The sequence below is a fragment of the Muscardinus avellanarius genome (assembly GCF_963383645.1).
Source record: "Muscardinus avellanarius genome assembly, chromosome: X".
In the NCBI taxonomy this organism is placed as follows: domain Eukaryota; kingdom Metazoa; phylum Chordata; class Mammalia; order Rodentia; family Gliridae; genus Muscardinus; species Muscardinus avellanarius.
Window position 1 is genome coordinate 109384744 of NC_137792.1, and position 25057 is coordinate 109409800.

The following is a 25057-nucleotide window of genomic DNA, read 5'->3' on the forward strand; positions in this document are numbered from 1 at the left end:
CAGAGCTGCAGCGGCCCTTCGGAGAGGACCCACACATTCTCCTGTAGGTGGCAACAGTGCCACCTGTTTGACCGGTGGGGCTGAGCCAAGGCTGGAAGAGGGAGGAGGCAGACAACTCGGAAAGGAGCTGAGAAGCAGTGCAGACCAGAGCGCTGAGCAGAACTGCCGCTGAGATAAGGTGTGAAGGCTGGGGAAGGCTGGGGGCTGCAGGTGGGCACTGGGGGCCAAGACTGGCCCCACTGGGTAGGGTCATGCCCAGGACAAAGCAATGTCCCTGTCAGCACCCCTGCTGGGGGCTCTCAGGCCATGCTCAGATCCTGATCCCATCATGCAGGCAACTCCTGGAGGGACATGGGACTCTGGAAGGCAAAATAGGGTGCAGGGAGAGGGCCCCAAAAGACACAGAGGTGTACTGGAGCTCAGGACAGACTACTGCAACCCAGGCCTGGCAGGGGCCTCCCTCTGGGTCAGCTGTCTCTTGGGAAGGAGCACAGGGATGGGGAAGAGACTTCCTTCCCCCAGCTGCAGTCCCCTCCTTCACCCTTACCCCAGCCCTCCTTTCCTAGGGTGAAAGTGAAAGGGGCAGTTTCAGGGGCAGCAACTTTGCAGAGGCCCAGCCACTATGAGTACCCCTCCCAAGACTTCACAGCCTCAAGGGAGAGCCTTAACAACAGGGGTCCTGTCCCTTACAACACACACACACACACACACACACACACACACACACACACACACACTTTGGGTGTATCCAAGGGCTCCTTTACGTACTCAAAGTCATCCAGAAACCCATTTGTACTGACTGCCACAGAAGTGCACACACACACACACACACACACACACACACACACACGTACACACGTGCTGCCACAAACTGCATAGAATCACAACCATATGCCCAGCCCAGTTCGGGGATCAGCTTGGCCTCTCAGCCTGAGCCCAAAGCACAAAGCACAGGGATCCCCTGCCCCAAGACAACCACACCCACAACACGCACACCTTTGCCCCGTGCGTGTTGTACTTTCACTGAAGCCAACTCAGAGGGTGGGGCCCCTGAAAGAGGGAAGGTGGGACTCAGTTTCTGCTTCGGGTGAGGGAATGGCTGGGCAGGAAAAGACAAGACTAGGGTGAGAGGGCTTGGATTTTTACCGATGTGCGGATAAGAAAAAGGTTCCTTTAGAAGGGCAGAGAGTGACCCAAGCCACCTGTTCTCTCTCCAGTTTTCTTGTTGGCAGTGCCCCCTGTCCCCTGGGAAGTGGACACAGAAAATATTTCAGTCAGGGCTTTGTGGTTCTTACAGTCTCTGTAGCCATAGCAACTAGCCAACTAGCCGGGCCTCCCTTAGCCCCAGGTCAGAGCTGGAGCCTCTGCTTCAGGTTACTCCCCGCTTCCTGGGTTGGAAGGTAACTCCCACACCTCGAGCTTCAAGCTTGGCCAGATCTGCCTCGACTTGCTCTACTGAGTTTTGCCCCACCTTGGGGCAGCTTCTCCTGAATTCCCACCTTGGGCAAGCACTCCATCCCAGAGCTGGATGCTATTAAATAAGAGGGAGCTGAAGAGAATGGGTTTGCACTGAAAAGAGGCCAGACCTCCTGGAGGGTCCCACTGACTCATAGCATTTGGAAGTGTTGCAGGTTGAAGGCCAGCGTCAGTGACTTTGTATAACAGAAAGGGCTGGGGGTAGAGCTCAGAGGTAGAGCACCTCTGGATTCAATACCCAGTACCAAAAAAGCTGGAGGCGGGGTGGGGGGGAGACCCCAGAGTCTCTTTCTATTTGCCAGGCTGGGAGCCAGGGCTGTTCCCCTCATCCAATCCAGTGTTCCGGGCCTGCCCTGTGACCTCCCACCGTTGCCTGAGCAGCAGCCCAGACCTCTGCTCCTCCCCCTGGCTCCTCAGATGACTGGGAGGGAGGCTGGGATCTACCCTTTGCCAGTGTCCCTGATGGCCCGGTGTCCGTTCCCCCAGGCCTTCACCATGGCCGAGCTCCCTGGCTGCTGTTCTGTCTCAGCCCGCTGCCTCCGCTGCCTGTATAGCTGCCACTGGAGGAAATGCCCCAAAGAGAGGATGCCGACCAGCAAGGTGGAGTAGGAATGGAGGGGAGGCTGGAGGGCAGAAGGCAGAGGCTGAATGGAGGGGATACGGAGGCCAGTTGTGCTCCTAGGCAGCTGGGAGGAAGGGGTTTTTCTCTCCCCAGGAAGAGAAGCTCCCTCGCATATGGCAAGAGCAGCCCAACTGGTGGCAGCAAGTTCTCTTGAGCTGCCATCTGTTGGGGACTCTGCGCATGAGATGGAGATGACCTGCTAGCTTCTCTCCTGCCCCTTTGCAGTGCGACTGTATCTGGTTTGGCCTGCTCGTCCTCACCTTCCTCCTCTCCCTGGGCTGGCTGTACATCGGGCTGATCCTTCTCAATGACCTGCACAACTTCAATGAGTGTGTCCTGGACCCCCCACCCCTTCCTCGGCATATGTGTCAACCTGCTCCCACCCTGGGACCCCTGGCATTAGTCATCCACCAGCACTGCCCAGTCCTCCGGCTACTCAGCCTCCCAAGAAAATCCCTTCGTGAGATCTCCCTAATCCTTGGCAACCCCGGGCCCTGTGGAGGGTGTTTCCCTCACTCCCTTCTAGACCTTCTTCTGGATCGCCTTAATCCCCTCGGGCCACTACTGACTTCCTTCACCCTATTGGATACCTCCCTCTCCCCTCCCGTAGATTCCTATTCCGCCGCTGGGGACACTGGATGGACTGGTCCCTGACATTCCTGCTGGTCATCTCTCTACTGGTTACATATGCATCCCTGCTATTGGTGGGTCCGGGGCAACCAGCCTCCCTCCACCCCCAGACTCAGCCTTTCTTCCCGCCACTCTCTGTCCTTATCCTGGCCACCAAGGGAGAGGGCTGATTTTTTGGAGAGAGGGAGATGCCAGCCTGTGAGGCCTGCCACAGGGACCTCATCCTGCAACCTTGTACCCCCAGCTCCTGGCCCTGCTCCTGCAGCTCTGTGGACAGCCTCTGCACCTTCACAACTTCCACAAGGTATAGCTGACATGGTAGCCAGTGGGACAGGGAGCCCCTGGGCCTGGGCTCGGCTACTGGTTTGCTGAGGACTTAAGTTTTCTAGCCCTGGAATCCAACCCAGGACTGGGAACCCAAGAAATACTTATTGAAAAAGGGAAAGTGGTTGTGTCCGGGGAAGGGAGTGAGGGGGCCAGCAGCCCAGGTAACCAAGAGCTCAGGTTTACACAGAGAGTCATGCCTCCCTGGCTCCTCCAGGTGCTGCTGGTCTTCATTATGCTTCTGGTGGCCGTTGGTCTTGTGGGACTGGACATCCAGTGGCAGGAGGAGTGGTATAGCTTGCTTCTGTCACTGCAGGTGAGTGGCCAAGCCTAGGTGGGAGCCTGGGCCAGCAGACAATCCCAGAGCACACATTGCTCCCCAGTCCCCTGAGGCTGCAGAGAGCTCCAAACTCTTAAGAGTTCCCTTCATATAAGGGAAGGGACGCTAGGAAGAGTAGCCCTCCTCAACAGCTCTCATCCACAGGCCACAGCCCCATTCCTTCATATTGGAGCAGTCGCTGGAATCACCTTTCTGGCCTGGCCTGTGGCTGATACCTTCTACCGTATCCGTCCAAGAGGTGCCAGTTCCAATGTCCCCTGCTCATCCTCACCTCCCATTGCTGCTTCTGCCTCCTGATGCCCACACTAGAGCTCTGCTAAGGCCCTTTCCCCAAAGCCTGTCCTCCACTCCCCACAGGTCCCAAGATTCTGCTACTCTTCCTATTTTTTGGAGTTGCCCTGTTCATCTACCTGGCGCCCCTATACATCACCTCACCCTGCATCATGGAACCCAGAGACCTCCCACCTAAGCCTGGGCTGGTGGGACACCGAGGGGCCCCCATGGTGAGGAGTGGGCAGAACCCTGGGAGGGCAAGAAGAGTCCACTCCTCTGGGCAGCAGTGACCAGGCCTCCACCCTTCCTTGCCACCTCACCAATTCCCTTTGCCAGCTGGCCCCAGAGAACACCCTGATGTCTCTGCGGAAGACAGCTGAATGCGGAGCTGCTGTGTTCGAGACTGATGTGATGGTCAGGTGACAGAGCATGGGGCATAGGGAACCTGGGGGAATGAGGGATGCAGGAGAGGAGCTCAGGCAAAGGTGGCCAGTCCCAGACCTTCACCTCTTGACACCACCTGTGCCCTCAGTTCCGATGGGGTCCCCTTCCTCATGCATGATGAGCAGCTGAGCAGGACCACGGATGTAGCCTCTGTGTTCCCAGCTCGAACCAGAGCCCACAGCAGTGACTTCTCCTGGGATGAACTGCAGAGACTCAATGCTGGGACCTGGTTCTTGCAGGTAAGGACTGTAGCTGAGAAATGCAGGACCTGTTCTCAAAGACAGCAGAGTTCATTCCATTGATAAGCATCTGATGACTAGCCAGAACTGTGTTGGCCAGTAGAAACAGTGTTTTCCTCAAGTCACCTCCCACCTAGGAAGAAAGAGGGCCTAGGCAATAGGAAATGAGAATAGGAAATCCAGAACAGTGAGAAATATTTATCCTAGCTGGGCGTACTGGTACACACCCGTAATTGCAGCTACTCAGGAGGCTGAGGCAGGTGGATCGTTAGTTTGAGGCCAGCCTGGTCAATTTGGAGAGACCTTATCTCAGAATAAAAACTGAGAAACGGTTCGGGTTGCAGCTCAGTGGTAGAATGCTTACTACATGTGCAAGGACCTGAGTACTATCCCCAGGGGAAAAAAATAAAATAAATTTTAAAAAATGAAGAATAAAAAATTGTTCTGGGGGTGTAGCTCAAAGATAGCATGTCCCTTGGTTTCATCCCCAGTACTGAAAAAAATGTTTGAAAGCTGGGCATGGTAACACAGACCTGTAATCCCAGTACTTGGGAGGCTAAGACAGAAGAATTGCAGGTTAGAGATTAGCTTACATAATTTAGTGAGATTATCAGCAACCCAGCAAGACCTCATTTTAAAATAAAAAAATATATAAAGAGGGCTAGAGGTATAGCTCAGAAGTAGAATGCCCCTGTGTTCCATACCCAGTACCAAAAAATAATGCTTGTCCTACATAGGGAAGAGAAAGATAAGTCACTGGAAAGGCAGGTGTGGGAGAAGATCAGGAATGAATTCACAAGGGAGAGGGTGTATGAACAGCGTGCAACATGATAGTTTGCTTATAAGTTGTGCAAAACAAGGATGGGGAATTCTTTTTTTTTTTTTTTTTTGCGGGTCTTGGGATGAAACCCAGGGTCATTCGACCTCCGAGCTATACCCCCTGCCCTAATTTTTATTCTTGATTTTGAAACAGGGTCTCACTGAGTTACAAAGAGCCTCACTAAGTAGCTGAGGCTATCCCCGAACCGCAAACCACAATCCCCCAGTCTCAGCCTCCCGAATGCTGGGATTACACGTGCGCACCACCACGCCCGGCTCTGGGGAATTCTTTTCACAGCATTGAGGATAGAAGCCAGGGCTGGAGTATGCCCCACAAGCACTATATCACTGAGTTACACACCCAGCCCTTTGGACAGGGAATTCTAGTCAAAGAGCAAGAGCATGTGTAAAGATCAGAAGTATGAAGAGTGTGTTTCCAAAGAACAAAAAGTGGGAGATACAATTCATGGGAGTGCTAGGAAGCAAAGGCTTGGTCTTGCAGGACTTTGAATGCTAGGCCCAGAAGTGTGATCCTCAATCCTGGAGGTGATGAAAAATATCTAGAAGGATACTATTTTTTTCAGTTTCTCTTTTCCTGATTGCAACAGTAACACCTGTTCATTTTTTTAAGGAAGACATTAGCCAGGCATGGTGGCACGTACCTGTACTTTGAGTACTTGGCAGGCTATGACAGAAGAATCAAAGGTTTGAGGCCAAACTCAGCAACTTAGTGAGACCCTGTTTCAAAAGTGAAAGGGCTGGAGGTGTAGCTCAAAGATAGAGTGACCCTGGATTCAATCCTTAGTACTTACCCCCAAAAGAATAATGTTAAACAGAGAAATACCCAGAAATTAAAGTCTCCCATAATCCAACTGCTCTGAAATATCATTGTTAATGGATGGATGGATGGATGGATGGATGGATGGATGGATGGATGGATATCACAACACAGACTTGCATTTGGCCTATTTTGAATTTTTTTACAGTACTAAGGATGGAACCCGGGGCATTCTACCTCCAAGCTACACTCCCAACCCTATTTTTTATTCTTTATTTTGAAACAGGGCCTAAGTTGCAGAGAGCCTCACTAAGTAGCTGAAGCTGGCCATGAACCTGTGCTCTTTCTATCTCAGCTTCCCAAATATTGGGATTACAAACATGTGTCACCACATCTGACTTGTAATTTTCTTTTCTTTTTTTTTTTTATTGTGGTGCTGGGCTGGGGATTGAGCATGGGGCATTCTATCTCCGAGATACACACCAGTCTGATTTTTTATTCTTTATTTTTGAAACAGGCTCTCACTAAGTTGCAGAGGGCCTCACTAAGTAGCTGAGGCTGGGCATGAAACCAGATCCTCTTGTCTCAGCCTCTCAAGTACTGGGATTACAAGCGCGCACTACCATACCTGGCTGAATTATTTTTTAATTAATTCATATGATAGCATAACAAAGTGATGAAGATCAAGGGCTGTCAGAATCCGGTGTGGTGGTGCACACCTGTAATCCTAGAACTTAGGAGGCTGAGACAGGGGGATCACAGGTTTGCAGCCAGTCTCAACGACTCAGTGAGATTGTCAGCAACTTAGCGAGACTCTGTTTCAAAATAAAACTAAAATAGGGCTGAGAGTGTAGCTCAGAGGTAGAATGTGCCTGGGTTCCGTCCCCAGCACCGCCCCACACACAAAGAGCGAGATCATGGGATATCTGACATGCATCCTGGCTTCACCATTTACTAGCTATGTGACTCAGAGTGACATTTCCTAGTTAGTACGTACCTTGGCTTTCTCATTTGTTCAATGAGAAAAATAATAGTACCTACCTAGTGGGGTTATTAGGAAGCTTGCATCGGTTAATACACACGATATACTTAGAATACTGTATTGTAAGCCGGGCGTGGTGGCGCACGCTTGTAATCCCAGCATCCTGGAAACTGAGACCGGAGGATGGCGGTCCGCGGCCAGCCTCAGCTACTTAGTGAGGCCCTTTGCAACTCAGTGAGACCTGGTTTCAAAATAAAGAATAAAAAATAGGGCAGGGGGTGTAGCTCGGAGGTCAAATGCCCCTGGGTTCCATCCCCAGACCCGCAAAAAAAAAAAAAAAATAGGGCAGAGGGTGTAGCTTTGAAGTAGAATGCCCCTGGATTCACACACACGCACGCACGCGCGTGCACACAGAATACTATGTTGTACGTAATAACGCCTCTGTAATTGGTAGCTAGCTTTATCCCTGTCAGCAATCAGAAAGTGAGGCCACTCATTGGTACCAAGAGCAGAATGGCAGCGGCTTGAAATAAGCACTAGGGAAATGGGACATGGAGCAAATCAAGAGTGACTTAGAGGAGGCCGAGACAGAAGGATCACAGGCTTGGGACCATTCTCAGCAACTTCACAAGACGCTTGTTTTAAAATTAAAATAAATAAAAGGGGCTAGAGTATAGTTCAGAGGTACAGTGTCCCTAGGCTCAATCCCCAGTACCAAAAAAGAGCAAGTGAAGGTTGTTAAGCATCACTGAGCAAAGTCCAGGGCGACAGCGGCACAGGCCTGTGATCAAAGGACTTGGAAGGCTGAGACAGGAGGATCACAGGTACAGTAACACTGTTTCCCAATAAAAATCAAATAGGGCTGGGGGTGTGGCTTGGAGGTAGAATGCTCCTAGGTTCAGTCCCTAGTACTAACAAAACAAGACAGACAACAAAAACAGAACAAGGGTGCCAATAGCCCACATGCTATGTCCCTCATGCAGAGCCAGCCCCCAATTCTAGGGGTAGAGGAGCCTGTTGGAGAATCAATCTCTCCCCCCCCCCCCGTGTGTGTGTACTGGGAATTGAACTCTATGGCAGTCTACCTCCAAATCATACCCCCAGCCCGATTTGACTTTTATTTACAAACAAGCTCTCCCCAAGTTGCAGAGGGTTTCTCTAATGTACTGAGGCTAGCCTCAAACCTGGTATCCTCCTGTCTCAGCCTCCCAACTACAGGGATTATAGGCATGCACCAGAACACCAGGCTGAGACTGTTGGAGAATTGAATCAGAATTCGGGAGTTGCAAGGCAGGTGGCACAGGAAGATAGATGAGAGAACTGTGAAAAAGAAATTCAGGCTGTGGATGGACCCTGGGCCAGGGATAGAGGTGTAGGCCGAAAGCAGCCGATGGAGTGGGAGGAAACCAGTGTCAGTCTCTCTGAGACTGAAGAAAAGGTATAGTGGGAAAAAGAAAACTAGAAAGGTAAGCGGTTGAGGTCACAGAGGAAATATTAGAAGGGTTGGAAGAAAGCCACAGTTCAGAGACAGAAAGACTGCACTCAGCCGGGTGTGGTGGCGCACGCTTGTAATCCCAGCATTTGGGAGGCTGAGATCGGAGGATCGTGGTTCTTGGACAGCCTCAGCTACTACTTAGTGAGGCTCTTTGCAACTCAGTGAGACCCTGTTTAAAATTAAAGAATAAAAAATAGGGCTGGGGGTGTAGCTCAGAGGTAGAATGCCTGGGGTTCCATCCCCAAGACCGCAAAAGCAAAACAAAATAAACAAAAACGCGCTCAGAGGTGGCAGAAGCTGGGCACCGAGGATATGGATGACAGTGGTGAGGATGGGGAAAAAGTTTAGGAGGCCTCTGCCGGTGCTGAAATCATTTTCCTTTCTCACAGAGGCAGCCTTTCTGGGGGGCCAAGCAGCTCTCGGACCCAGATCAACGAGAGGCTGAGAATCAGACAGTGCCGGCATTAGAAGCGCTACTGAAGGAAGCCGCGCTTCTCAACCTCTCCATCATGTTTGACTTGCGCCGACCCCCACAAAACCACACATACTATAACACTTTTGTGAACCAGACATTGGAGGCTGTGCTGAGTGCAGGGGTGCCCCAAACCATGGTGATGTTGCTAGGGTTCCTAGGGGGCCCCATTCCCCCCTTATCCCTCCCTACCTGCCCTATGCCATGATGATGAGTCTGAGGCCCTAGCACTCCACACACCCCCAATTCATATACCCCACTCAGTGGCCAAACCTCTCTGCCCTTCTTGCCCCTGAACTCTTGGTCTTCCTCAGTTTCATGTCCATCTTCTTCAAATCACAGGTCCTTTGGCTACCAGATGAAGATAGGACCAGTGTTCAACAGCGGGCACCCAAGATGCGTCAGATTTATGGACAGCGGAAAAGCAACAGAACTGAGAGGCCCCAGCTTCTCAACCTTCCCTACCAAGACCTGCCACTACTGGACATCAAGTGAGTGCCCGAGAAAGGAACCAAGGGGATTCCACAGGCTATGGGCAGGGAAGAACCCAAGCAGAACAGGCAAAGGCTAGTCATCCACTTCATTCGCTTATACCATGAATATTGAGCGCTTGCTGTATATCATGTAATATTTGTTGTAAGCTTTGGGGACACAAACAGGAAGAAGACAAGGTACCTGCTTTCGTGGAGTTTATATGCTAGTAAGGCAGACAGACAGTAAGTTAGCATGGGAACACATGCCTATAATCCCAGTTCTTAGGCAGCTAAGATAGGAAGATTGCAGGTTCAATCTCATCCTTCCTCTGCAACTTGGTGAGAACTTCAGAAACTTGGTAAGACCCTGTTTCAAAATAAAAATAGAGCTGGGGGTGTGGCTTGGAGGTAGAATACCCCTGGGTTCAATCCTTAGTAACCCCCCAAAAATGACAGAGAAAACATACCACTTAAAATACATGTATATTGGGTAATGATACATGTCATGAAGACAGAATTGGGAGATGTAATAGTGATTAGGGTTTGGAGTAAGGGTCTGGGGCAAGAGGCAGGACCCTACATTAGGAAGAGTGGCTAAAGAGATGATGTCTGAGCTAGACATGGTGGGGGATGCCTGTAATTTCAGTACATGGAAGGCTGAGACTGGAAGATCACAGGTTCGAGGCTAGCCTCAGCAACTTAGCGAGACCCTCCTCAACTTAGTGAGATATTATTATTATTATTAATTATTATTATTAGTAGTAGTAGTAGTAGTAGCAGTAGTAGTAGTAGTAGTAGTAGTAGTAGTAGTAGTGGTACTGGGGTTCCTGGAAACCCTTCTACCTCTGGGCTACACTCCCAGACCTATTTTATATATATTTTTTTATTTGGAAACAGGGTCTCTTAAGCCAGCGAGGCTGGCTTCGAACCTACGCAATCCTCCTGTCTCCGCCTCCCAAACACAGGGATTACAAGCGTTTACCACCACACCTGGCATGAGATCTTATTTTAAAATAAAAAATAAAATAGGGTTGGGGGTGTAGCTCAGTGGTAGAATGTCCCTGGACTTAATCCCCAGTACCATTAGTAGTAGTAGTAGTAGTAGTAGTAGTGGTACTGGGGTTCCTGGAAACTACTACTACTACTACTACTACTACTACTATGTAATGTCTGAGCAAAGACCCAAATGGTTACAAGGAGCTAACAACGAGGACAGATGCAGAAGAACAAGGACAATAACGAGTGAAGGGAATGTGAAGCTAGAAGGGCCGGCAGGAGTTCATCTGGGCAGGGCCTTGTAGGCCATGAGAAGGATTTTAGTTTTTATTCTTCACTGAAGAGATCGGTGGAAGAGAGGAGGGATCCAGAAGAGCAAGAGGTTGGAGAGTCCCAGATGTGAACTGAGCCCCGTTGACTTGCCTAGACTCCGAACACAATGGACTTCAAAGCATGAGGCTGCCATGGTCTCATCATATCCCTGTGGATAAGGGAAAAAAAGTTAACTAAATGATAGCTCAGTTATCATAAGTATTTCAAGCAGCTGGGTGCAGTGGTCCAGGTACGTAATCCTAGTACTTGGGAGGCTGAGATTGGAGAATCGCAGGTTGAAGGCCAACCAATTTAGCAATTTAGCAAGACTTTCAGCAACTTGAAGGGACTCTGTTTTAAAATAGAAAATAAAAAGTGCTGGAGGTATAGCTCAGAGGTAGAATGCCCCTGGGTTTGATCATAATAATAATAACAGCAACAACAACAACAACAACAAATCAGCAATACTACTACTACTACTACCAACAAGTAGTAGTCATAGTAGTTCGAGGGCCTTTCCTCAAGTTGTCACCATGAAGAGAGACATGACGTAAAAACCCTCATGTTAATGCCGGGCGTGGTGGCGCACGCTTGTAATCCCCGCGCTTGGGAGGTGGAGACAGGAGGATTGCACAGGTTCGAAGCCAGCCGCGCACGCTGGCTTATGAGACCCTCTTTCCAAATAAAAATGTAAAAATAGGTCTGGGAGTGTAGCCCGGAGGTAGAAGGGCTTCCAGGAACCCCAGTACCACCAAAAAAAAAAAAAAAAAAAAAAACCCTCACGTTAGCTGGATGCGGTGGCAGACATCTGTAACACTAGTACTTTGGGAAGCTAAGAAAGGAGAATCACAGGTTTGAGACCAATGTCAGCAACCTAGTGAGACCTTTTTCAAAACAAAACATAAAAGGGCTGGGTGTGACTTGGAGGTAGAATGTCTCTAGGTTCAATCTCCAGTGATCCCCTCCTCCTCAAAAAAAAAAAAAAAAAAAAAAAAACCCTCACGTACTTATCCTGGTCAAAATAAACTGCCCATCATGTTTTCAAAAGATATGAATTGTTAATGAATACAATGATGATGAAATCAAAGCCCTAGAAGGCTAGCAGGGCGCAGCGGTGCACATCTGTAATTCCAGTAGTTGGGAGGCTGAGAGAGGAGGATTGTAGGTTCAAGGACAGCCTCAGAAATGTAGCTAAATTTTCAGCATCCTAGTGAGCTCCTGTTTCAAAACGAAAAAATACAAAGGGCTGGGGAAGTTTGGAATAGAATATCCCTGGGTTTCATTCCCAGCACCAAAAAATACATGCATGTATACGTGCATATATACATACACACATACACAAAGGCCCTGGAAGGCTGAGTGCATGAAATGATGAGCCCAACCTAGCAAGATGAAATGACGCAGCAGAGGCCTATATTGGGGGCCAAAAAAGTTCAGGTGCCCAAACACAGAGAGGAGACAGTGCTATCAGTAGAAATCTGTGAACGAGACAAGGGATTTGATTGAATAGTGGCCATAAGTCATCAATGGGAGATGTCATGTCCAGAGGCGAACCTGTCTCTGGGCTGCCCTTACACAGATATAGTGTCCAGAGGAAGGAGGAAATAGTTTTTGTCTACTCAAAGCTAGTCCAAGCCTGGCACAGTGGTGCATACCTGTGATCCCAGTATTCAAGAAGGTAAGGCAGGAGGATCGCAAGTTCAAGGCTAGCCTCAACAACTTAGAGAAATCCTAGTTCTTTTCTTTTTTGTGGTACTGGGTATTGAACCCAGGGGGATTCTACCTCTGAGCTACACCCCCACTTGGGTTTTTCGGGGTGACTTGGGTTGGATTAGCTGTCTAAAGGCTGCCGTGCAGAGTGAGAACTGAAACCCACCCTGGCAGTGACACTGCAGATCCGGGCACACGCAGAGGACTGCCACCCTTGTCCCATGCACCTCCATTCTGGACGCGCCCTTTTCCTTTCCCACTTCCATAGGGCACTGCACCAGGATAATGTGTCGGTGAACCTATTTGTGGTGAACAAGCCCTGGCTCTTCTCCCTGATCTGGTGCTCAGGCGTGGATTCAGTCACCACCAATGATTGCCAGCTGCTGCAGCACATGCATTACCCCATCTGGCTTATTGTAAGTCCCCTGGGACCGTCACTTCTCCTATTTCCCCTTGAAGCTGTCCCTCTCTTCCTTACTTATCCCCCCATACTACTAACCTTGGGGCTCTGGAAACTGACAGGGGCCTTTTTCTATTCTCGTAGCCTCCTCAGACCTACTTAATTATGTGGATCATTACCAACTGTGTCTCCACGCTTCTGCTTGCGTGGACCTTCCTCCTCCGAGGGTGAGTGCATCCAGCCTTTATTTGGGGGTCCCTATCTTGCCCAGGCCCCTGGTGATGAGGCTCATATGTGCTGCCTGGGGCTCAGGGTTTGGTCTGCTCTATTTCAATGAGCTTTTTTAGGTCCCTCCTTATACCACCGAATTGGCTTGAACCTGGGGAAAGAAGTTTGGGGGAGCCTAGGGCCAGAATGTCCTCGTTGAAACTTGTTAGACTCAATGGACATATTTGTTCTTATAGGAGATGTTCCAAGGAGAAAGTCAGAACGGGTAAGGACCCCCACACACGCCCACACAGCTCATTTCTCCTTCTACCCTTCTCCTTTCTCAACTCCCTGCATGTCCTGCCCTCTTCCCACCTCCCCAGGCTTAGAAGCAGCAGTACTACTGACCAGGATCAACAATTTTACGACCAATTGAATGCCTGGACCCACCTCCCACACACGCCAGTTGGAGTCCAAGCCCTGTCCTCTGGTCAACTTCAAAGTACAGAACAGCCTAGAAGACTGACCCAAGGAGATGATAAATGGCTTTTTCTGGAGAACTCTAAGATAATGGAGACACAGATACACTCTATACACTGTCTCCTTTGACTTTTGCAACGTAGCTGCTTTCCTGAGTAGAGGTTAGGAGCTAAGAGCAATAGCTACGCCATTCCGTATCTATGGTGACTTTTTGCTGTGCACAGCCTTCTCTTTAGGACTGGATGGTTCCTGTATTCTGTCTGCTAATTTGCTACGCAGTGAATTTAATTCTCACTTGGTTACAGTCTCATCTTTTGGGGGCCGGGCCTGGGAGGATGCACATCCCATCAGGGTTGGAGGGGACACAGGGAGGTCACCGTGGGGGACATTCGTGGGTTGGAAGTGGGAGGACAATCACCTGCGGTACTGTCCAGGAGGTAGAGAGTAGCCACCCTGGGGGACATTCCTGGTGGCCCAGGCAACCGGTGTAGGGTAGCGTTGTAGCTCCACCTTGTGGTCACCCTCCCCAAGAGGCGAGCCGCAGCTGTAGTCACCCACAGTCGCTGAATGCCACCTGTTTTCCCCGGCAGGGGACTTGTGTCCTTGACTCCCGGCTTTGAGGGGCACAATCTGATTTCCACAAGTTTTTGCCCCTCTAGGCTGCGCATGGTTTGGTTTCCCCCGAGGAGCAAGAAGCGGCTCTGTGGCTGACCCTACAGTCCATTACAATGAATTCGCTCTGGTTCAGAAACTCGAATCTCCATTCCTCCTCTCTCCCCAAATGGGACCTGAGGCAGCACCTGCGCCTCTGGACAAGACCCCTTACTTGTAGGGCCGCCAACGAACTACAATTCCCAGCATGCCTCAGGAATTGCTGGTCTCAGGATTGACGGAGGCGAGTTTGAATTTGAGTTCCTGCCCCCTCCTCCTCACAGACGCCGCCCCTTCCCCCCTCTCGCCGCCCGCCACCTCCGTGCACACACAAGCACATACATACTCAGGCCACCTTCACGCCAACATACCTGGCCTGCAGCTGACGCGGGGGTGAGAGCATCAGTGTATGACGCGCGGGGAGTCTGGAAGGCGCGCTGGGAGCCAATGCGGCGGCTGCTGCCCGGTCCTTTTCTCCTTGGCGGTCCACGCGGACTTGCACCAGGATAGTTCCCTTCACACACTTGCTTTCAAACCGCACTTCCGTACACTTCTCCCGTTCCCGATCCCGCTCCTAAGGCCTATTACCGACTTCAGCTCTGGACCCCCCAGGTACTGCCAGGATGTCACCTCTCAGCGCGTGCCGCCTCCCCCAATCCCTTCTTCTTGGTCCCCTGTCAGTCACTCGGGCTCGCAGTTCCAGCTTCTTCCATCCCCTCACCTCCAGACCTCACCCAGACGACCTTTAGTGTCTCCGCCCCGCAATCCCACCCTCCCAGCCCCCCTCCAGCTCTCAGCTGCAGTCTTCTAGTCTCCGCGTCCAGGTTCCCAGCCCCAGCCCTTGGTACTCAGCCCCGAGCCTGCTACTGCAAATCCTCACTCTCCCCGGGGGGACTGGACAGCTAGCACCCACTTAACCTCACGAGGTTCTGGAGTAGACACCAAGACCTACCAAAATTTAAAGGCGGAGGGCCAGGGGGACTGCTCTTTGGGGTTTGGGTGTAGTTGCTTGGTATTTTTAGCTGCTGACTCACAGCTCTTGGCATCCGGGTTTGGGGCTAGCAGGCTGGGCTAGGGGGCTATTAATAGAGCGGAGGCACAGCCCCTACCCAGTTCAGTTTGGAAACACATTGAGCAAAGAGCCTCTCCCTTGCCATCCTGCATTGTGGAAGCTATGGACCGAAGCAGTGGCTGGGCCACTTACCCAGGCTAGTATCCCTACCTTGGAAGTCTTGAGGGAAAAAGCCCATGAGGACACTCCTGGAAATAGTTCTCCCCTACGCTTGCCATAGTTTGGGCCTCTGCCACAGTGAAGCTTCTGTTGTACTAGCCCAGAGAGATGTTATTGTGGCCATAGCCTGGGCCTGCTTGGGCCAGGATGCTAGGTTGATCTGAGGAAAAACTGTGGATTTCTGGTCCTTGAAGACCCTCATAAAGACTGGGTGCTTCAGCATGATCCTAGCAGAAAGGGTAGAGTACTGGGGAATCCCCCAAACCAGATGTAGAACTAGAAAGCTGCAGGATTGTTTGCCACCCTCCCATTTGTTTTACTTCTTTTCCTTTTGTTCATCCCTGTCCCACAGAGAAATCTAATTTAAGAAAGCCAATGAGAAACTCATCCCTGCTGAGATATGATCATCTTTGCGTCCCTCTCTGTGTGTGTAGGGGGGTGGTACTGGGGATTGAGCCCAGGGATGTTTAACCTTTAATTTTTTTAATTATTTATTTATTTTTTAAAATTTATTGTTGTATTGTAGTCATACATCTTAATGGGATAAAAGATGGTGGAGACATACATGCACACATCACCCAATTAGTCCGCACCCAATTCCTGCCCCATTCCCTCCCCCTCCCTCCTTTCCATGCTTGGTTTAGTGACTGACTTTGATATGTTTGTTCAAGTACATCATGTGCTTTAGAGAGTTTCCATCTTCCCCCCTCAGTTTACGGGGAAATGGATGGAACTGGAGGACATTATGCTAAGTGAGATTAGTCAGTCACAAAAAATAAGAAATCGGATGTTTTCCCTAATATGTGAAAGCTAAGGAGAAATGGGTCATAGGAGGTACCCTAGATGAAGAAGGAGATTCTATAGATGATCAAAATTTTGAAACATGGACTCAATTATCACACACTAGCCTCAAACCTAAGAGCCTCCTGGCTCAGCCTCTCAATTACCACACACCGGCCTCAAACCTGAGATCCTCCCTTTTCACCATCATGCCCATCTTTGAATGATCCTTTATATCTTGTCATTCCCATGAGGCCTGTTTATTGTAGCACTGGTGATTGAACCCTGAAGCAGTCTAGCTCTGAGCTATACACAAGCTCTTTATTTTTCATTTTGAACCAGATTGTCTCTAAATTTCTGAGGGCCTTGCTAAATTGCTGGGGCCGTCCTTGAACTTGCAATTCTTCTGTATCAGCCTCTCAAGTATTGGAATTACAGGTGTGTGCCCCAAATGTCCTTACAGGAACTTTGCATTTTAATAGGCTGGAGATGGTGGGGAAACGTTGATATGTTACTGGACTAATCAAAATGATTCTTGCCCACTCCCTATTTGCTAGAATTCCAGTTTGCTAAGGAAGCATACCCACAGCAAGGCCCATCCATCGGCTGCCCCTGATGAGCCAGAAACTTCTACCTTAGGGACCTGGGTCTCCGCATTTAGGGCAAGGGTAATTGTTTCTCCACACACAAAAACTGAGGTCACCAGGCAAAGCTCTGTTTTCAAGAATGAGCCCAGATTATGAGATAGCAGCTAGCAGTGCCGCCCCAACCCTATCTGAGGGCACGGGAGAGGCAGTAGAAGGAGAGAAATGGCCACTCTCCTCATATCGCTTCTTGACCTTCTCCATCACAGGCCACCAGGTTGCCTAGCAACCACAGCTGCCTACAGGGGCGCAGGGCTGCTTTTGGCCAGCAGGGGGCACCTGCCTCCCTGGGGTCTCTAGCGGTAGCCCTAGTATTTAGGAGGGGATTTCCTTGTTAAGTGTCAAAATGTCTCAGTGTTGCTGACCTCTGCCCAGGCTTGTCGGCCAGGGACATTTTTTGCCAGTTTAGTACTGGGAATTAATTCTAAGGATATTCTACCTCTAAGCCACACCCTTTTCATTTATTATTATGTTTATATTATTATTATTTCATTTATTATTATCCTATTATTATTATTATTATTATTATTATTTGGTACTGAGGACTGAACTCAGGTGCATTCTCCCTCTGAACTACATATCCAGCCCTATTTATTTATTTATATATTTATTTGAAACAGGATCTACAAGGTTGCGGAAAATCTTGCTATGCTGCTAAGGCTTCCCTCTAATCTGTGATCCTCCAGTCTCAGTACTAAGCTACCAAGTACTAAGATTATAGGTGTACACCACTGCGCCCAGCCATCCCACTCCATTCTGAGTATCAGAGAGGCTGCAGCTCTCTATCTATAATAGATATACCTATCTATTTATCTTTCTATACATATCTATACATATCTAGATAGATAGGTATATGTTGCACATATGTGCATATATATGTATATGTATATGTATATATATATGTATGTAAGTGTGTATATATGTGTAAATGTGTATATGTATATATATATTTCGTTTAGGTATTGGAGGTTGAACCCTGGGGCATTCTATCTCTGAGTTACACCCACAGTTACGCAGTTCTTTTATTTTGGAACAAGTTCTCATTAAGTTGTAGAGGGTCTAAGTTTCTGAGGCTGGCTGTGAATCTGCAGTGCTCCTGTCTCAGCCTCCCAAGTACTGAGATAACACGTGTGCACCACCATACCCGGCTGCCCTTTTAATTTTTAATTTTTTTTTTTGCGGGTCTGAGGGTGGAACCCAGAGCCATTTGACTTCTGAGCTACACCCCCTGCCCTATTTTTTATTCTTTATTTTGAAACCGGGTCTCACTGAGTTGCAGAAGGCCTAACTAAGTTGCTGAGGCTGTCCGCGAAACATGATCCTCCAGTCTCAGCCTCCCAAATGCTGGGATTACAAGCATGCACCACCACGCCAGGCCCTTATTTTTAATTTTGAAACAAAGTCTCATAGATTTCTGAGAGTCTCACTATGTTGCTGAGGCTGTCCTTGAACCTGCAGTCCTCCTGTCTCAGCCTTCCAAGTGCAGAGATGGGTCACCATACCAGGGGAAGCTGAAGCAATTTTTACTTGGATTCATTAAAAGATGAAAAGAGGGAAGGAAGGAGGAAGGATGGAAGGAGAGAGTCAAAAGGGATGGGGCAGAAGCCGGATGCAGTGGCACACGCTTATAATCCTAGCACTTGGGAGGCTGAGACCGGAGGATCACGGTTCAGGGACATCTTGAACTACTTCATGAGGCCTTTTGCAACTCAGTGAGACAGTTTCAAAATAAAGAATAAAAATAGAGCTGGGGGTGTAGCTCAGAGGTAGAATGCCCCTGGGTTCCATCCCCAGTACTGCAAAAAAAAAAAAAAAATTAGAAGGATAATTTGACTCTCCAGGTTTAGCAATCTTATTTCTCAATTAGCAGAGTTCCCAAGGCCCAGGCTCTAGGGCGCTTCTTTTATGAGCCACTTTTAGGATGTAGAAAGAAGTCTAACACTCTCTATTGGCGAACAGCTGAGCATAAAAATACTTTAAGCTTCCCCATTAGCAGTCTAGCTTCGACTTGGTCATTAAGGAAGCCCCTTCCTTCCTTCCTTCCTTCCTTCCTTCCTTCCTTCCTTCCTTCCTTCTATATTCAATGATAATAGTGAACACTAACCCACTATATATCAAGTGATGTATGAAAGGTTCTACATTTATTTTTCACAAAAACACTGTATTTCTATTTTGCAGACAAAAAATCTGAGTGTCGTCTGGGTGTGGTAGCAGACCCATGTACTGGGGGGGTGTAGCTCAGAGGTAGAATGCTCCTGGGGTCAATCATTACCACAAAACAAAGAAAGAAAGAGTCTCAGAAAAATGATGCCCAAGGTCACACAACTGGTGACTAGATTGGATCTGATTAAGCGACTGTGTCAGGGTCAACGAATGCAGAAAAAAATAACTTCTCGCTTGACCTAATCAGCACCTAGTCACCTTTCACAACAAAACTAAAGGTGCATCCTATTGATTTATTTTTATTTTTGTGGTACTAGGGTGGAACCCAGTACAACAAAATACCCAGTACCACTGTTCAACCTCTGAGATACACTTTCAGTCCTATTTTATTTTTTATTTTAAAACAGAGTTTCACTAAGTTGTGGAGGGCCTCATTAAGTTCTGAGGCTGGCTGCGAACCTGTGATTTTCCTGTTTCAGTCTCCTGAGTACTGAGATTACAGGCATTTGCCACCATGCCCGGCTAGATGTCATCTCCTTTATGAAACTTTTCTTTATTTTTATTTTTAATTTTTTGGGGGGTGAGTTCAAGGGGCCTTCTACCTCTGAGCTACACCCTCAGCCCTTTTATGTTTTATTTTGAAGCAAAGTCTTGCTAAATTGCTGCGACTCTAATTACTGAGGCTGGCTTCAAACCTGTGATCTTTCTGTCTTGGTCTTCCAAGTACTGGAATTACAGGTGTGTGCTGCCATGCCCAGCTTGAAACTTAGGTCCTCCTTGACCCAAGTAAAGTCGATAACTTGCTTTTTCCGTACACCCCACTGAAACAGCCCTTTTCTCCGCTATTAGAATGATCTGCCGCCATATTTTCATTTCTTTAACTCTGAGCACACTGGCTGCAGGGCTTGCGTTCATCTCCACTTGGATGTCTAATAAACGTCTCAAATTCAGCATGTCCAGATTTGAATGCCTGATCTCTCCTCCCTCCCCTCAGAAAAATCTCTCCTAAAGCTGTTCTCATCTCAGTCGATAGCAATTTCACCTTTCCAGGTACTCTTGCAAAACGTCCTTGGAACTACACCTTGTATCCAATCCATCAGCAAATCCTGCCGGCTCTCTCTGCAAAATGTATCCAGAATGCAACAGCTTCTCATCGCCTCCAGTGCGGCTGCCCCGGTTAAGCCACAGCCACCTTTCAGCCGCATCATTTCAGTTGCCTCCTGCTTAGTGTCACTGCTTTCTCCCTTGTCTCCTTCAGCCTATTATCCACCAAGAAGCTGGACCAATCCTGATAAAACCAGTCACATTGTGCTAGTTCTCTGCACACAACTCTTTAATGGCTTCCCCAGCTCTCTGAGAGTAAATCCCAGATCCTTACAATGGTCTACAAGGCCCTAGGAATCTGATCCATTATTAAATTACTATTTATAAGCTGGGCGTGGTGGCGCACGCTTGTAATCCCAGGGCTGGGGAGGCTGAGACAGGAGGATGGCACAGGTTCGAAGCCAGCCTCAGCTACTGAGTGAGACTCTCGGCAACTTAGTGAGACCCTGTTTCCAAATAAAGTATAAAATAGGTCTGGGGGTATAGCCCGGAGGTAGAAAGCTCCTGGATTCCACCCCCAGTGCCACCAAAAAAAAAAAATTACTATTTATATATTGGGGATTGGACCCAGGGATATTCTACCTCTGAGTTACACCGTCAGACCTTTTCAATGATTGAAACGGGGTCTCGCTGAGTTGCTAAGAGTCTTGCTAAGTTGCTGGGGCTGGCCTCAAACTTGTGATCCTCCTGTCTCAGCCTCCCAAGTACTGAGTTCACAGGCGTGCGCCACCACAATCAGGCTTCCTTATTAAGTTTCTGATCTCACCTCCTGGTACTCCTCCACTCCCTCATTCTGTTATATCCACTTGGTCCTTCATTCTCTTTCTTGAGTAAGCCAGGTGCAGGTTTATGCAGGACATTTGCAGGGCTGTTTCCTTGCTAGGTTTACTTGTCGGTGTGACTCACTTCCTCAACTGCTTCAACTCTTTGCTCAAATGCCAACTTTTCAGTGAGGCCTATTCTCCAAGATTCCCTCTATTCTAATTCCCAGATTATGTTAAATACAGGATATAAAGGAGCAAGGTAAATGGCCTAATGATATGGGGGAAAAACAGACAGATCCAGAATATAGGATATTCTACAAAACAACTGATTTGTACTGAGTGAACATAGTTTATTTTTAAATATGAAGGACTCCCAAGCTAGGTATGGTGGCACATGTCTATAATCCCAGTACTTAGGAGGCTAAGACAAGACAATCACAGGTTTGGGACCAGTTGCCACACTTTAGCAAGACACTCCACTCAGCAATTTAGCAAGACACTATTTCAAAATAATTTAAAAAACAACCCAATTAAAAAATGGCCGAGTGAACAAAATAGACACTTCACAAAAGAAATACAAATGGCCAATAAATATATGAAAAAAGTTTAACATCATTAGAAATCAGGGAAATGCAAATCAAAACTATACTGAGATTCCATCTCACTCCAAACAGAATGGCAATCATTAAGAATAAAAAAAAAAAAACAAAAACAAAAACAAAACAAAACAGCAGTAAGTGTTGGAGAGGATGCGGGGAAATAGAAACTCTTCTACACTGTTGGTGGGATTGCAAATTAGTGCGGCTTCTGTGGAGATGGAGATTCCTCAGAGAACTTGGAACGGATCCACCATATGACCTGGCTATACCACTCCTGAGTATCTTTCCAAAGAGGTTGAAACCAGAGTACTACAGTAACATATGCATACCCATGTTTGTGCATTACAAATCACAACAGCCAAACTATGGACCCAACCTAGGTGTCCATCCACAGATGAATGGATTGAAAATTATGGGCTATACAAACAATGGAATTCTAGTCAAGAATAAAGAATAACAAAATGATGTCATTTGTAGGAAAATGGATGGAACTGGGGAACATGATGTTAAATGAGATTAGCCAGTCACAGAAAGTGAAGGGTCATATGTTTACTCTAGTATGTGTAAGCTAGGGAGTAACCAGAATACATGAAGGACTTTAGATAATGGAGCAAGGGACGTGGTCTAGGAAAGGGTGGTAGTAGGAGAGGGAGAATTAATAAAAAGAGGTACATCCACTGATGTTAAGTACATATGTACGAATACCAATGCCGACCTCAATAGCCTGTATGGGGAAGGGAGGAGTGGGAAGGGAGCCAGGGGAGAGACCACCAGGTACTATATGCATGCATGTCACTACCACTGTGAACTGCATTATGACGTGAGACTACAATGCACCAATACAAGTATAACATATTTAAAGGGCTAGGTGTCTAGGTTGGAGGTAGAAAACTGTTGGGAGGGGTGGGAGCTTCCAGTTCTGGACCTAACTGGATTAGACACACTTTCCCCATATTTTTCACACGAAGTACAGCTAAAGCCCTGGGCATTATATAGAAAACAAACACAGACTGGCTAGGAATCTCAGTAACCTGAACAGAGGAGAGTGAGTTTCCTGGGTTTGTTGGTTGCCTAATAGATTTCAGATTGGATGTTAGAGTAGCAAGTAGCTTGGAAATGCCACTGTGAATAGACTGAGAGAAAAATGTACTAATACAAAACCTTCCATCTCTGGCCAAAAGTCTAGCTTAGCCACATAGAAAATAACCAATAAAACCAAACAGCACGGAAAGAGAAGGAGTTCCACCCAAACCAGTAAAGACCAAATACAGAATCCAGATTTACTGTGTCCAGGCTCTCCCACTCTCTCTGGAGTGGTATCAGAGGAGGCTCAGTAGAGAGTGTGGATTCCCCTCCCTGCAGGGTAACAAGATGCTTTCCCTGTGGGGTGGTGTCAGTATCAGAGAAGACCTAGTGAAGAGCCAGAATTTTTACCATAATGAGGCCTCTGCCCTTTGCCTCCTCCTCCTCCAGGCTCTATGGGGCACTAACCAGGCTGTGGCCCCTTCCCCTGATGGCAATCAATGGTGTCAGAAGAAGCCTGCCAAAAGCAAAAGATTTATAAAAATCTAGAATCTCATAACAAAAATCCACAAGATGCAATTAAAAAAATCACTCATCATACCAAGAACTCAGAGACCCTCAACTTGAAGGAGAAATGATCACCAGATGCCAACACTAAGAGGACAGAGTAAGATGACCATATCAATTTTATTATTTATTTATTTTTCCTGGAGACACTTCTACCTCAGGGCTACACTGCCAGGCCTATTTTTAATATTTTTATTTGGAAACAGGGTCTCTTAAGCCAGAGAGGCTGGCTTCGAACCAGCGTGATCCTCCTGTCTCCGCCTCCCAAGCGCGGGGATTACAAGTGTGCACCACCACGCCTGGCTGTCGTATCAATTTTTTCATAAGGTCAAAAGTGATTAACATAAAAAAGTTTCAGTGAGCCATTACAAAAAAAGATCGAAACAACAACAAAAAATAGAATGTTTCAGCGAGGAAATAGAAAATATAATGAAGTATCAGAAATTTTAGAATGTAAGACTAGCCTAAGCAAACAAAAACACTCGGTGGCTAGGCTCAATAACAGGGTGGAAAGGATAAATCAATGAATTGGATGACAGGACTCTAGAATAATCATCCAATGTGAATAAGAGTGAGCAACTAGACATTAAAAATACCTGGGTATGGTTCTATACACCTTCAATCCTGGTACTTGAGAGGCTGAGACAAGAGGATCAACACTACAAGGTCAGCCTCTGTAGCCTAGTGAGACCCTGTTTCAAAACCAAAATTATCAGCTGAGGCTCAGAGGGAGAATACCCCTGGGTTCAATTCCCAGTCCCTCTCTCTGTCTCTCTCTGTCTCTGTCTCTCTCTGTCTCTCTCTGTCTCTCTCTCTCTCTCTCTCTCTCTCTCACATACACACACACACACACACACACACACACACACACACAAATTAGCCTCAGGGTAATGTGGGACTACAACAGAAGACTTAACATATATGTTATTGGAGATCCAGAAGGACAGGAGAAAGAGGATGGGGCAGATATAATGTACACAAGAAATCATGGCTGAAAATCTCCCAAATTTGGTAAAAGGCATATAAAACTACAGGTTCAACAAGGTGAGCAAACCTCAAACAGAATCAACTCAAAGAAATCCACACCAAGACACAGTCATAATCAAATGTATGTTTCATAATCAAACTTACGAAAACTAAAGACAAAGAAAATGTGAAAACAAGAGACAAAAAAACCCCACCTCATTTATAAGAGAAAAAACAGTTCGGATAGTGAATGTATCATTAGTGAACAGGAAGGCCAAAGCAAGTGGCACAACATATTTCAAGTGCTTAAAAACCCGACAAAGCCAGGCCTGGTGGTGCGCACCTGTAATCCCAGTGCTTTGGAGACTGCGACAGTAGGGTAGCAGGTTTGAGGCCAGTCTCAAAAATTTAGTGAGGCTCTTGTCAATTTAGCAAGACCCTGTTTCAAAAGTAAAAAGAAAAGGGGCTGGGAGTTTACCTAAGAGGGAGAAAAGCCCTATTCCCAATACAAATAAATAAACAAATAAATAAATAAGTGAGCTGGGGGTGTCACTTGGAGATAGAATGCCTTTAGGTTAAATTCCCAGTGTCCCCCGCAAAGAACTATGAACCCTGAATGCTACATCTGGTGAAAATATCTCTCAAAGTAAAACTGGGCACTTTGATTTGTTCCAGTAATCCCAGCTACTCAGAATGCTGAGGCAGGAGGATCTCAAGTTCAAGGCCAGCCTGGACAATTTAGTGAGACTCTCTCGAAATAAAACAAGGAAAAAAAAAAAGCTGAGAATGCAGCTCAGTAGCTAGTATGGGGGAGGCCCCGGGTCCAAGTGCTAGTATTATGGGGTAGGGGAGAGAGAAATGAGTGAGAAATCAAGACATTGTCAAATAAAGGAAAGAGAATTTGTGCCAGCAAACTCACTCTAAACGAATGGCTAACAGAAGTTCTCTAAACAGAAAGGAAATGCTAAAAGAATAAATTTTGAAATCTCTGGAAAAAAGAAAGAATAAATTGAACAAAATATGAGCAAATACAATAGTCTTTCCTTATCTTCATTGTGTGTGTGTGTGTGTGTGTGTTACTGAGGACTGAACC

The 25057-nt window shown here is 47.5% G+C and overlaps 1 protein-coding gene across 1 annotated transcript; it reads left to right on the forward strand.

Annotated features, from left to right (window-relative positions):
• Window positions 1-1971: 1971 nt before the first annotated feature.
• On the forward strand, window positions 1972-13428 carry GDPD2 (glycerophosphodiester phosphodiesterase domain containing 2; the record flags this gene model as incomplete). The annotated part of the gene is made up of 15 exons (XM_080718987.1): window positions 1972-2076; window positions 2324-2427; window positions 2709-2802; window positions 2973-3032; window positions 3270-3368; window positions 3537-3630; window positions 3750-3895; window positions 4002-4084; window positions 4198-4348; window positions 8812-9033; window positions 9237-9385; window positions 12654-12801; window positions 12930-13012; window positions 13250-13278; window positions 13376-13428. 15 exons carry the CDS (start codon window positions 1972-1974, stop codon window positions 13426-13428), a joined length of 1620 nt encoding a protein of 539 aa, XP_080575113.1.
• Window positions 13429-25057: the final 11629 nt, after the last annotated feature.